The sequence below is a fragment of the Saccopteryx bilineata genome, chromosome 2 (assembly GCF_036850765.1).
Source record: "Saccopteryx bilineata isolate mSacBil1 chromosome 2, mSacBil1_pri_phased_curated, whole genome shotgun sequence".
In the NCBI taxonomy this organism is placed as follows: Eukaryota; Metazoa; Chordata; class Mammalia; order Chiroptera; family Emballonuridae; genus Saccopteryx; species Saccopteryx bilineata.
Genome location: NC_089491.1, coordinates 44208816 through 44222263, shown reverse-complemented (window position 1 = coordinate 44222263; position 13448 = coordinate 44208816). Strand labels below are relative to the sequence as shown.

The following is a 13448-nucleotide window of genomic DNA, read 5'->3' as shown; positions in this document are numbered from 1 at the left end:
AGTAAAACATCAAAAACATAAAAATGCTCTACTCTTAAATCCAGCTGGGCACTGTGACTATTTAAGATATCACATTAAAAACCCACGTGCCCCACCCATTCCCATCAAACACAACTTGCCACCTGGCCTCTTAGTAATTAGTTCCTTAAGGACTGTTTCCATCTGGTGCCACTCAATCTTCATACTGGTCTTTTTTGTGTTTTAGTGTCATGTTTTAGATTTTCTAAATGTGTAGTTTAGCTCTGCTGGCATCAAAATCTAGTTAATAAGTATATTTGGGATGACTCTGGCCGCTTATTTACTACAGTTCAACTTCTTGCTACCCATAATCTGTCTCTGCTTTTTTATTTTACTATTAGAAAAAATTTTCAACATACGAAAAGAAAGGAAATAATACAACTAACCCCCATCACCCCAATTCAGGAATTATCAAGATTTTGTTACAGTTGCTTCATCTATATTTTTTTCATTTTTGCTTAAAGCCTTGGCTGGTAAGCTCAGTCTGTTAGAGCAGTGGTCCCCAACCATTTTTGGGCCATGGACCGGTTTAATGTCAGAAAATATTTTCACGGGCCACGGACCGGTTTAATGTCAGAAAATATTTTCACGGACCAGCCTTTAGGGTGGAACAGATAAATGTATCACGTGACAGAGACAAGTGTCAAGAGTGAGTCTTAGATGGCTGTAACAGAGGGAATCTGGTCATTTTTTAAAAATAAAACATCATTCAGACTTAAACATAAATAAAATGGAAATAATGTAAGTTATTTATTCTTTCTCTGCGGACCAGTACCAAATGGCCCACGAACCAGTACCAGTCTGCGGCCCGGGGTTGGGGACCACTGTGCCAGAGCATTGTCCTGAAATGCCAAGGATGTAGGTTCGATTCCTGTTGGGGCACATACAGGAAGCAAACTAATGATAGACAACTAAAGAGAGTGACAAATGAATGTTTCTCTCTCTCTCCCTTCCTCTCTGTTTCTCTTAAATCAATCAATAAATAACTTTTTTAAAAGGAAATACTTTTTTATCTAAATAAAAATAGGCCCTGGCCGGTTGGCTCAGTGGTAGAGCATCGGCCTGGCGTGTGGAAGTCCCAGTTCAATTCCCAGTCAGGGCACACAGGAGAGGTGCCCATCTGCTTCTCCACCCTTCCTCCTCTCCTTTGTCTTTCTCTCTCTTCCCTTCCAAAGCCAAGGCTCCACTGGAGCAAAGCTGGCCCGGGCACTGAGGATGGCTCCATGGCCTCCACCTCAGGCACTAGAATGGCTCCAGTTGCAACGGAGCAACACCCCTGATGGGCAGAGCATTGCCCCCTAGTGGGCTTGCTGGGTGGATCCCGGTCAGGCACATACGGGAGTCTGTCTCTCTGCCTCCCTGCTTCTCACTTCAGAAAAATATAAATAAATAAATAAATGGGGAAAAAATAAATAAAATTGCTTAAAAATTATAAAGCAATCCCAGATGTTATATCTCACCTATATATATTTCAATGGACATCTATACAAAATATGAACATAACCAAAAGGTCATAATCACACCAACAATATTAATACCCACCAGTCCCTATTAAAACTTCCCCCATTGTTTCAAAGTGTCAAAATTGGTTTGTTTCAATCATGACCCAAACAAGGTCCATGATACATCTGATTGATCTGATTGTTACATCTTTTAAGAGCCTTTTTTTTTTTCTTTTTTGAGAGAGGCAGGGAGAGAAAGAGACAGGAACATAGAGCTGCTCCTGTATGTGCCCTGACCGGGGAATCGAACCAGCAACCTCCATGCTCCAATGACACTACAACCAACCAAGCTATCCAGCCAGGGCTTAGCATTTATTGATTTTTAGAGAGACAGAAAGAGGAAAGGAGAGATAGGGAAGAGGTAAGGGAAGCATTCATTTTTGTTCTACTCAGTCATGCAATCTTTGGTTTTTTCCTGTGTGTGCCCTGACCAGGGATTGAATCCACAACTTTGTCATTTCAGAATGACGCTCTTAACCAATTGAGCTAACTAGCCAGGGCAAGAACATTTTAATCTAGAGCTGGACTCTTCCTTTTTCATTCCATTGAACTTGTTAAAGATGAATTCTTTTTAAATGCTTTTCTTATTATAATATTTAGAACACAGAGCAAAGTGGAATAAGATATTTCTATATCTATTTTCATGCAGAACCCAGCTACTGAACCTAAAAACTTGGTTTTGATTGGTTCTGAATAGTCACGTGTCCCTGAACTAGACTAGCAAACTCGTGGCAGTGGGAAGTAAGAGTCCAGAGCTCACAGGATGAATAATCGCCAGGGACAGTTACACTAAAAATCTCTCAAGGTTTTAATAAAAAGTAGCTATTGAACCAAATGTACTGTGAATTGTCTTCTGGCTCTACAACTCTGTCATTATTTGACTAACTGTAAAATACACACGACTACTATATTTTAATGAATCTAAACCCAAAAAAGTATTCAATACACCAATATTTTATAACAACTAAGAAAGAAGGTACAGTGCCAATTAACCAATGACATGATAAAATTGTAAGGTATATCTTGATTTCAGAGATATTAAAATGTAGGGCCCTGGCCGATTGGCTCAGCGGTAGAGCGTCGGCCTGGCGTGCAGAAGTCCCGGGTTCGATTCCCGGCCAGGACACACAAGAGAAGCGCCCATCTGCTTCTCCACCCCTCCTCCTCTCCTTCCTCTCTGTCTCTCTCTTCCCCTCCCGCAGCCAAGGCTCCGTTGGAGCAAAGATGGCCCGGGCGCTGGGGATGGCTCCTTGGCCTCTGCCCCAGGCATTAGAGTGGCTCTGGTCGCGGCAGAGCGATGCCCCAGAGGGGCAGAGCATCGCCCCCTGGTGGGAAGAGCTTCGCCCCTGGTGGGCGTGCCGGGTGGATCCCGGTCGGGCGCATGTGGGAGTCTGTCTGACTGTCTCTCCCTGCTTCCGGCTTCAGAAAAATACAAAAAAAAAATAAAAAATAAAAATAATAATAATAACTGACTATGCTGTATGACATCAATTCTAATACACATTTCTTCTTTTTTTTTAAATTTTTCTGAAGCCGGAAAAAAAAAAAAATAATAACTGACTATGCTGTATGACATCAATTCTAATACACATTTCTACTTTTTTTTTTTTTTTTTGTATTTTTCTGAAGCCGGAAGCGGGGAGAGACAGTCAGACTCCTGCATGCGCCCGACCGGGATCCACCCGGCACGCCCACCAGGGGCGAAGCTCTGCCCACCAGGGGGCGATGCTCTGCCCCTCCGGGGTGTCGCTCTGCCGTGACCAGAGCCACTCTAGCGCCTGGGGCAGAGGCCAAGGAGCCATCCCCAGCGCCCGGGCCATCTTTGCTCCAATGGAGCCTCCGCTGCGGGAGGGGAAGAGAGAGACAGAGAGGAAGGAGAGGAGGAGGGGTGGAGAAGCAGATGGGCGCTTCTCTTGTGTGTCCTGGCCGGGAATCGAACCCGGGACTTCTGCACGCCAGGCCGACGCTCTACCGCTGAGCCAATCGGCCAGGGCCAGTCAGTTATTATTGTTGGCTGAAGTATAACAGTTGCCATTTGGGAGAAATCTTCAGAGGCACCTCTGAAAAGTAAGCACACATTGACCCATTTGCTAGTCACCATCTCTAAGGGTCCTTAGGACAGCTCCAAATAACACTTCGTTCTAATGACTAAGAAGAGGCCTTCTCTGTGTAAGTTCAGGTATCCTCATATATTAAGGCTTTTTTAGTGATATATCCCATGTTGGGATAACCTATCTGAAAGAAAATCATTCATTCCAGAAGGGTAAATATCCTCAATTTCCACAGGCAGTGGAAATCTTGGAGAAGCTATTTAAATCCAGTTCCTGGATACTCCTAAGAGAGATCACTGGCACTGATGCTGCCTGTAAGGAAAGAGCATGGTCAAATTCAATCAGCCATCTGGGATACCGGAGCTGGGACAATACCTAGCACATGCACCACTAGGAATGAGGAAGGAAAATGCTTTGGGACAGCAACTAGGGAGAGGCGGTTAAGAAAGGAGGGCCAGCAGCCAGAAAGCAGGTATGCAGGAAAGAGGGAAGAAGTGGGAAGGCAGGTTCCCCTTGCTGGCAGAGAGTTGGACCTACCACAATTCATGGCATTTGGGTGTGATTATAGCCTTGGATTGAAGAAAAGAAAGATAATGTTTCCTTCAGTTTCCCTAAATGTGAACAGAGTTGTTTTTCATTGGAGTTGGGGAAAAGAAATGCTAATGTCTCTTATTTCTTCAATTCTTAATTGAATTTCAAAGCAGTCAAGACTCATACTTTGAGTGCATTGGGAGAGGGGCACAAAAAGCTTGAGACATGCTTTTCAGGGCAAGCCCAATGCAGCTGAGGCTGAGGAGAGGAAGTGGTGCATACCCCCGTCCTGGCAGACACCGGAGACCAAGGGGAAGAGCTAAAAGCTTGGCTTACTCAAGAAAACAGCTCTCAAGAACACATTCTTACATCTTCAGATAAATGAAAATTAACTACATTTAAAATATAAAGTTTATGATTACTGTTAAAAATGAACTATCAAAGAAAATAAAGATTAATAATTTAAAATAAATAACTATTAGAATGAGTTAGGAAACACCTCAGACATATTCCCAGATGCCTAATACAATGTTTCTTTCAAAGTGGCAAAAAAAAAACAGCTTCAACACAGCACAGAATTCATACTGGTTAGAACAATTTGTAGATGAATCCCACTACAACAATATTCTGTAATACTGGCGCTAGAATACAACTTGTTATACCAAATTCCAGGCTACAATGGCTAGTCCTAAGCATCAAAAACTAAAGAAAATGTTACATCAGGGACAATTTTAGAAGCTTTTGCTTCTTATATAAACTGGTTTACAGGATACTATTACCTGTTTTCATTAATTCTTTAATCAGATCTTCCTTCATATTGATGTTAATTGTCAGTTCTCTAATTTTTTGTTTAGCTTCAGTAAGTATGAGTTCTGAATTCTTTAATTTTTGCAAATTCAACTCTTGACTCTCCTGGAGACATTCAATCTTTAAATCTTTAAAATAAAAGAAACAAAGCTGAGAAATAAAACTATCTGCTTATAAAATATCCAACAGGAGTAGAATTAAAAAAGCCAAGTGAACAGAGAAGCGATCTGGAAGAAATCAGAGGAAGGGACAAACTAAGACAGCGCAGGGGAAGAGAGGGAAAAATACAGGACAATTGGGGCTTTAGTTTTGATACAGTTTTTCATTGCCCTTATATGTTCTGCAATTTGAATTTTAGAGTTAAAGGTATAAAATATCCAGGTGGGTAGAGTTGAATTTTTTTCCTATTAACTTTTAGTCTTACTGTAACCAAAGAATGTAGTCTACATCAGACTACTAGAGTATAGGCCAGCACTGTTTGTTATTTTCTTACCCCAGAACCTAAATCAACTATGTCACTGTTCAGTTTAGCTGATCTTTTTTTTTCATAGAGAGATTTGCCCAGTGAAGAAGTTAGTGCACCAATTTATATTGTGGCTTAAGTTTCTTACCTGGTTGTAAATCAGTAACAAACAGTTCAAGAATGGCAATCTGACTAGTACTTATTTTACTTACTCATTTTTAAATTGATTTCAGCTTTGTGACATACAGGTAATGGTTTGTTAAACATTACATGCACATGCTCTTTAAAAAGGCTATTTTCCCTGACCTGTGGTGGTGCAGTGGATAAAGCGTCGACCTGGAAATGCTGAGGTCGCCGGTTTGAAACCCTGGGCTTGCCTGGTCAAGGCACATATGGGAGTTGATGCTTCCAGCTCCTCCCCCCTTCTCTCTCTCTCTGTCTCTCTCCTCTCTCTCTCTCTCCCTCTCCTCTCTAAAATGAATAAATTTAAAAAAAATTTTTTTAAAGGCTATTTTCATAGAGTAGTACTTATCATGTTACTTACATTCTCTATACTTTTATTTTTTGTGCTTTTACCACTCATAGGCCAAGATAAATAAGTTACAGTGTCCTATAGTTTTTGGAACATAAACATTTTATGCTGTTATGCATCAAATAATGCGTATTCAAATATTATGAGCACCCATGGACTACGGCTCCAATGCCAAGGGTACATCACTAATGGAAGGCCTGGGTGACAGGGAAGCAGGAAAGCAGGCACCTAGTAGTCACACAAGAAGTATTTTATTTTATTTTATTTTTATTTATTTATTTTTTTTCTTTTCATTTTTTCATTTTTCTGAAGCTGGAAACGGGGAGAGACAGTCAGACAGACTCCCGCATGCGCCCGACCGGGATCCACCCGGCACACCCACCAGGGGCGACGCTCTGCCCATCCTGGGCGTCGCCATATTGCGACCAGAGCCACTCTAGCGCCTGAGGCAGAGGCCACAGAGCCATCCCCAGCGCCCGGGCCATCTCTGCTCCAATGGAGCCTTGGCTGCGGGAGGGGAAGAGAGAGACAGAGAGGAAAGCGCGGCGGAGGGGTGGAGAAGCAAATGGGCGCTTCTCCTGTGTGCCCTGGCCGGGAATCGAACCCGGGTCCTCCGCACGCTAGGCCGACGCTCTACCGCTGAGCCAACCGGCCAGGGCTACACAAGAAGTATTTTAAAGCAGTCAAGAGTACAATGCATACCAACTTAGGTTTGAATGTAAATCTCCATTCTGAGAGATTTAGCCTACAATCTAGCCAGAATTGACTGGTGGAAATTTTTTTTTTTAATTAAGAAGTAAAGAGGAATAAAAATTAGACACAGAACAGAGAACATAAAGGAAGTTCTACCAACCAGGAAAACACTCCCAGCAAGTTCCCATCTTTAAGAATTCCTAGATATTTCTTAACTTACTGACTAAAGAAAAAGGGAAGGGTCTTATAAACGTTAGATGTAAATTACTTAAGAAAGTCTGTGTACCTTCATTCTCCAGACTTGACTTCTCTGTTTGATCATGAGTATCATTCACCTCAACAAGAGAACAAACAGTGCTTGGTTTCTGAGTCCATGAACGACTTCTAAAAAAAGAAAGATCAGGATCAAAGGTAACTTGTCAGTTAGTGTTTGCTAATCTGCTCTCAAATTAGTTTCCCCAAAAAGTGACAGTGATGTTAAAAGAATCATTAATTATACAAAATAAACAGAATTTTACTAATATTCCCACCCATGTTGCAGCCAATGGGAAATACACTGTTTGTTGCCACAGTGGCAAAAGAATCAGGAAATCCAAAACCAGTCTCTCTGAAAATTAAAACCCAACAACTATAAAAGCTCTAGAAGCAAAAATATTTTTTAATTATAAGACTGATGACTGGTGTTCAAACACTGGTTTCATAATACATTTGTTGACAGTACATTTACCAAAAACTACCTTCTGCTTTTTAAATAGAAAAGATACATTTGAATGAGAAAACATCTATATACACTTATTGCATCATAAAATTATTAGATCTGTCTGTATTTAACATACCTAAATTCAGCTTTCTGTGGGCCTTCTGATCCTTCATCATCACTGTTATCAGAAAATTGGCAGTGGAGGACTTCATCTTGTTCTTCTATGTGACAGAGGAGCATCTGACTTCGTGTTCGAAATCCAGCAACTACTCGATCCAGAGAGTATACAGAAGGACTTGTGTAGACCTTACAAGTGATTCACCCACCCAACAACAATAAAAAAGTGATTTTTAAAATGTCTATTTTATTTTATTAGTCAAAATGTTTTTAAGAGGCTATTAAATAAGTACTCTTAAAATATCATCACTGAAAGTATGCATTGCCTCTCAATGATGTTGATATTCATTTCACAATACTGTTTGTTCTGCCTCATGGACACATACTTCTTTCAGAATTATACAGCTCTTCTTCTGAAAAGTTCTTCTATCCTCAACTATAGCTTAATGGAAAATAGTATCCAAAGATGAAACCAAGGAGAGGCACAAGTGAAAACATCCCAGCTCTTAAACAGCACAGGCACTCCCCGGTGAATGCGAAGCCCGCGTAGTGCAAAAGGAGGCAACTGTTTTGCAGCCCAGCAATCTTCCCAGTTTCGAACACTTGGAGAATCATAGTGTTGCTTCAGGCTCTGCATCCCCCGCCAACCCAAATCCACCAAAGGAAGAAATCCAGAGCCATCACCACCACTCCCTCTGCTAAGGCAAAATATTCTCAATTTGGAAATCCAAATGTTTTTACACTACATGTAGTGATTAGGCATAGTTGAATTAATACTCTAGTGACATACTTAATATGTATCATAGGATAATTAGATGTTTATGAGCTAGTCTGAGAACTTTCTATATTATAACATGCTTAAGTTCTCAAAAACTGAGAACCTTAAGTTCTCAAAAAATGAGCTTGGAAAACAACAATGAATTAGAAATTGCCTTTATACTTTTATTCTAGTTTCTGTAACCAAGTATTTCTTTTCACCACCTCTCTGTAATCAAATTTCAAAGTAATTTTGCAAAAATGGTAAGTAATAAAATCTTAGAGGAGACATTCAATTTATTAATATAAATTATTATAAGCTATCAAAATCATAATATATAGTGAAATGTGTATATCACAAGGTGTTCAAGATTCACTTGACATAAGATTCCTCATGTATCCCCTCCCAGAAATGCTTACCTGATTCTTTGGTATCTGATTTTTGTGCCTCAACTGTTGGTCACCTTATAAGACCATCTGTCACATCAGCACCATGATGGATAGGGGATTAAGCTTCCTAGGTGACCTCCCAATTATGGAGTTTGGGGGAGGAATTATTTACAGAAGAACCAACTCAAGAAGTATTTTTCTAACCAGTACAATGTACCCAGGTTGGCCATTTGCCTCACACCTGACAGACACCAAGACTTCTCTTTGTCAGGGTGGTGGGGGAGAGGGATTATTTCAGTAGCAAATAAAATTTTTTTTTGTTCAGAGTCAAATTTTGTTCTCTGAGATTCTAACTGCTTTTAAAACTACTTCTTTAAAGAAAAGAAATGACTCAGCTTAATATAATAAACACCAAATAAACTCTGCTATAATGAGTAACATTTAGCAAATTAATTCTTTAACAGTCATTCTACCCAACACAATGGTTCCTTGACCTTTCCAGGATCGTAAAGCCTTCTATAATCTGGTCTCTTCCTACCTATGTACTGGGTCCTGCTTCCCACAGTTGCTTACATAGTTCCCCGTTGGAGATATTTTAGCATTTTCAACCATACCCCAATAGTACTGATCACATGTAAATATTCAAATAAGCTAACTAATAATTCAGGTAACAGAGGTGTATCCAATTAGAAGTCTATTTTTTTTAACCATTTCCCCCCAGAATTACATAGCCACAGGGCTAGAGAGAACTTTAAGGTTACCTAGTTCAACTATCCATTCCATGTTTGACTCTCTAAAATATTGCAAATTACCATTTAACCTGCTGAACACATACACTGGGGGGCCCTCACAAGACCTCTCATATCATCTTTAGCAGTTCTCACTAATAAACTCCTCTCTTTATTCCCTTAGCACTTCTCATTGGTCCCAATTCTAAAGTCAAAGTCTCACAGTAATGATAAACATTCAAATATTTGAAAAGTCATCATGTCCCCTTTGAATCAGACTAAATCTAGAGGTACTTCAGAGTCTCCCCAACATCCTCAGCAACTTGATGTTTTTCTAAAAATAATCTAATGTGATTTCAAGTGCTGTACCCAGACCTGAATGTAACATGCTAAATGCCCATATGATAAGAGAATCTCCTCTCATCAGTGATGCACTTGATTTTGTTTCATCTCATTCACCAGATTGTGGCTTCCATATATTTAACTCTGTAGTTTCAATTGAGAGTTCTGCAAGATTCATGAGACTTTGTGTGTCATTTTTGCTACCGTACAGTTGGTGTATTCTATGGAAGGAGTCCCTTAGCTAGAAAAGAAACTTGGTCAAAGTTCACCCAAATCTCCTGTGTTTTGCTGTGTTCACTCTTCACCATGAGCAACTATGTGTGCAAGTAATTTTAAAATAGCAAAAAAAAATATTTTTTGAGAAGAAATGGCCTTTACCATGAGAGCTAAAATCCTAATAAAGACTGAAAAGACTATTTAACCTATAGTGTGGAATTATGCACAGAAATTTTATGACTCACAAAAAAGTAATTCATTTATGAAAAAAAAAAGATTTTACAAATATTCCACTTTTATGAATCTGTGGAGATTCCAGAAGGTTTTAAAATATATCCCTTTAACTACATCAGACTAAGAAACTTTTGCACAGCAAGAGAAACTGACAACAAAATAAACAGACAGCCAACTAAATGGGAGATGATATTTTCAAACAACAGCTCAGATAAGGGCCTAATATCCAAAATACACAAAGAACTCACAAAACTCAGCAAGAAATAAGCAAACAATCCAATAAAAAAAATGGGAAGAGGACATGTACAGACACTTCTCCCAGGAAGAAATACAAATGGCCAATTGATATATGAAAAGATGCTCATCTTCACTAGCTATTAGAGAAATGCAAATCAAAACTACAGTGAGATACCACCTTACACCTGTTAGATTAGCTATTATCAATAAGACAGGTAATAACAAGTGTTGGAGAAGCTGTGGAGAAAAAGGAACCCTGATTCACTGTTGGTGGGAATGTAAAGTAGTACAACCACTATGGAAGAAAGTATGGTGGTTCCTCAAAAAATTAAGAATAGAACTACCAAATGATCCAGCAATACCTCTACTGGGTATCTACCCCCAAAACTCAGAAACACTGGTACGTAAAGACACATGCAGACCCATGTTCACTGCAGCATTGTTCACAGTGGCCAAGACATGGAAACAACCAAAAAGTCCTTCAATAGATGACTGGATAAAGAAAATGTGGGACATATATACTATGGAATACTACTCAGCCATAAGAAATGATGACATTGGATCATTTACAACAACATGGATGGACCTAGATAACATTATACTGAGTAAATCAGAAAAAACTAAAAACCGTATGATTCCATACATAGGTGGAACACAAAATTGAGACTCATGGACATGGACAAGAGTGCGGTGGTTACCAGGGGGAAGAAAAGGGAGGAGAGGGAGGGGGTGGTGGGAGGGGAAGGGGCATAAAGAAAACCAAATAGAAGGTGATGGAGGACAATTTGACTTTGGGTGATGGGTATATAACATAATCAAATGTCAAAAATGATCTGGAGATGTTTTCTCTGAATTTATGTACTCTAATTGATCAATGTCAGCCCATTAAAATTAATTGTCTAAATAAAATTTTAAAAAATATCCCTTAAAAACATTTTGGTTGGTTTTCTTAGTGTACAATTATATCAAGTCCTGAAAGTGATACTGTCGACCTCTTGCTTTTTTTTCTTTCCATGATACCATATTTCATCAAATCTACAATGCAAACAACTGCAAGACACACTATTTTTATATCACCAAGAAAGGTAAAAAGCTGTCAAACTATGAAATGCCATCAATTGTAAAAACATATCCTGCCATTAAAGAGGATAAAATGTGGAAAAAAACAAGGTAAGTCTTACAAACAATGAAATATGGTAGATTTTCATCAGCATTTGTAATATACTAAACCTAAGTAATGACTGGGAGCACCTTTGTAATTTTTTTCTTTCCAAAGTGCCTTTTTAGTATGTATAGCACTGGCTTTTGTCCTTAATTATATCATATGTCAATGTTAAGAAAGTTAGAAACCTCTATTATATTTTAATTTAAATCAAGATGCAATTTTGCATTTTATTTATTTTTTTATTTTATTTTTCTGAAGTAAGAAGTGGGAAGGCAGACAGACTTCCGCATGCATCAGACTGGGATCCACCCGGCATGCCCACTAGGAGACAATGTTCTGCCTATCTGGGGCGTTGCTCTGTTGCAACTGGAGCCATTCTAGTGCCTGAGGCAAAGCTATGGAGCCATCCTCAGTGTCCAGGCCAACTTTGCTCCTATGGAGCCTTGGCTGCAGGAGGGGAAGAGAGAGATAAAGAGAAAGGAGAGGGGGGAAGGGTGGAGAAGCAGATGGGCGCCTCTCCTATGTACCCTGGCCGAGAATTGAACCTGGGACTTCAACACACCAGGCCGACGCTCTACCGCTGAGCCACCTGGCCAAGGCCAATTTTGCTTTTTTTTTTTTTTTTTTTTTTTTTTTTTTTTCCGAAGCTGGAAACAGGGAGAGACAGTCAGACAGACTCCCGCATGCGCCCGACCGGGATCCACCCGGCACGCCCACCAGGGGGTAACACTCTGCCCACCAGGGGGCGATGCTCTGCCCCTCCGGGGTGTCGCTCTGTCGTGACCAGAGCCACTCTAGCGCCTGGGGCAGAGGCCAAGGAGCCATCCCCAGCGCCCGGACCATCTTTGCTCCAATGGAGCCTCACTGCAGGAGGGGAAGAGAGAGACAGAGAGGAAGGAGAGGGGGAGGGGTGGAGAAGCAGATGGGCGCTTCTCCTGTGTGACCGGCCGGGAATCGAACCCAGGACCCCTTGCACGCCAGGCCGACGCTCTACCACTGAGCCAACCGGCCAGGGCCAATTTTGCATTTTATCAGGTGAGTTTCTGGCATCTACTGAAACAAATGAGTTTTTCTTTTTTTATATATATTAATTTGGCACATGATGTTAGTACAGTACACCATTTGGTTGTGAAGGGCAATTTATTTAGGATTTCCACATGAGTAGACATGTCCTATAATTTCATTTTGGTGTTTACCTTTTCAGATTAAGAAATAGTTGAAAACAAATGTGCAACAAAGGAAAAAATACACAATGGTATGCCCTTAAATATTATTCACATTAAAAATCATATTATAGAATAATATTTAACAACTGTCAGTGTTTGTGATATCTTGAGAAAAGCTAGCAACAAAAGGATATGTATAAATATAACATAATACTTCTAAAATAAATCTTTTCATTATTTCCAATATGTATAAACAAGCATAAAAAATAAAATCAAACTCTGTCTATAACCAATTTTAAAATCAATTAAGCAATTTTCCCCATTTCTTTTTAAAGTATTTTAAGTTGACGTATATCTCTTAACAGACTATTTTTACTTCCAGAAAATATTAGAGCTCAACTCTAAAAGAAAAAAAATTAGGCATGACCAAGTGGTGGTGCAGTAGATAGAGCATCAGCCTGGGACTCAGAGGACCCAGGTTCAAAACCACAAGGTTGGCCCTGGCCGGTTGGCTCAGCGGTAGAGCGTCGGCCTGGCATGCGGGGAACCCGGGTTCGATTCCCGGCCAGGGCACATAGGAGAAGTGCCCATTTGCTTCTCCACCCCCACCTCCTCCTTCCTCTCTGTCTCTCTCTTCCCCTCCCGCAGCCAAGGCTCCATTGGAGCAAAGATGGCCCGGGCGCTGGGGATGGCTCCTTGGCCTCTGCCCCAGGCATTGGAGTGGCTCTGGTCGCGGCAGAGCGACGCCCTGGAGGGGCAGAGCATCGCCTCCTGGTGGGCAGAGCATCGCCCCTGGTGGG

General features: G+C 40.5%; 2 protein-coding genes across 2 annotated transcripts in view; one reads left to right on the top strand and one right to left on the bottom strand.

The window, feature by feature from the left end:
- RMI1 (RecQ mediated genome instability 1) overlaps positions 1-13448 on the top strand; it is a 274637-nt gene that overhangs the window by 141074 nt on the left and 120115 nt on the right. The gene's annotated exons all lie outside the window — the stretch shown is intronic.
- Positions 1-13448, bottom strand: part of KIF27 (kinesin family member 27) — a 93561-nt gene that overhangs the window by 46773 nt on the left and 33340 nt on the right. Inside the window, exons 6-8 of the mRNA XM_066256986.1 lie at positions 7434-7603; positions 6884-6981; positions 4882-5037 (exon numbers count right to left, since the gene is read on the bottom strand). Coding sequence (XP_066113083.1) covers positions 4882-5037; positions 6884-6981; positions 7434-7603 — 424 coding nt within the window. The remainder of the gene's footprint in view (positions 1-4881; positions 5038-6883; positions 6982-7433; positions 7604-13448) is intronic.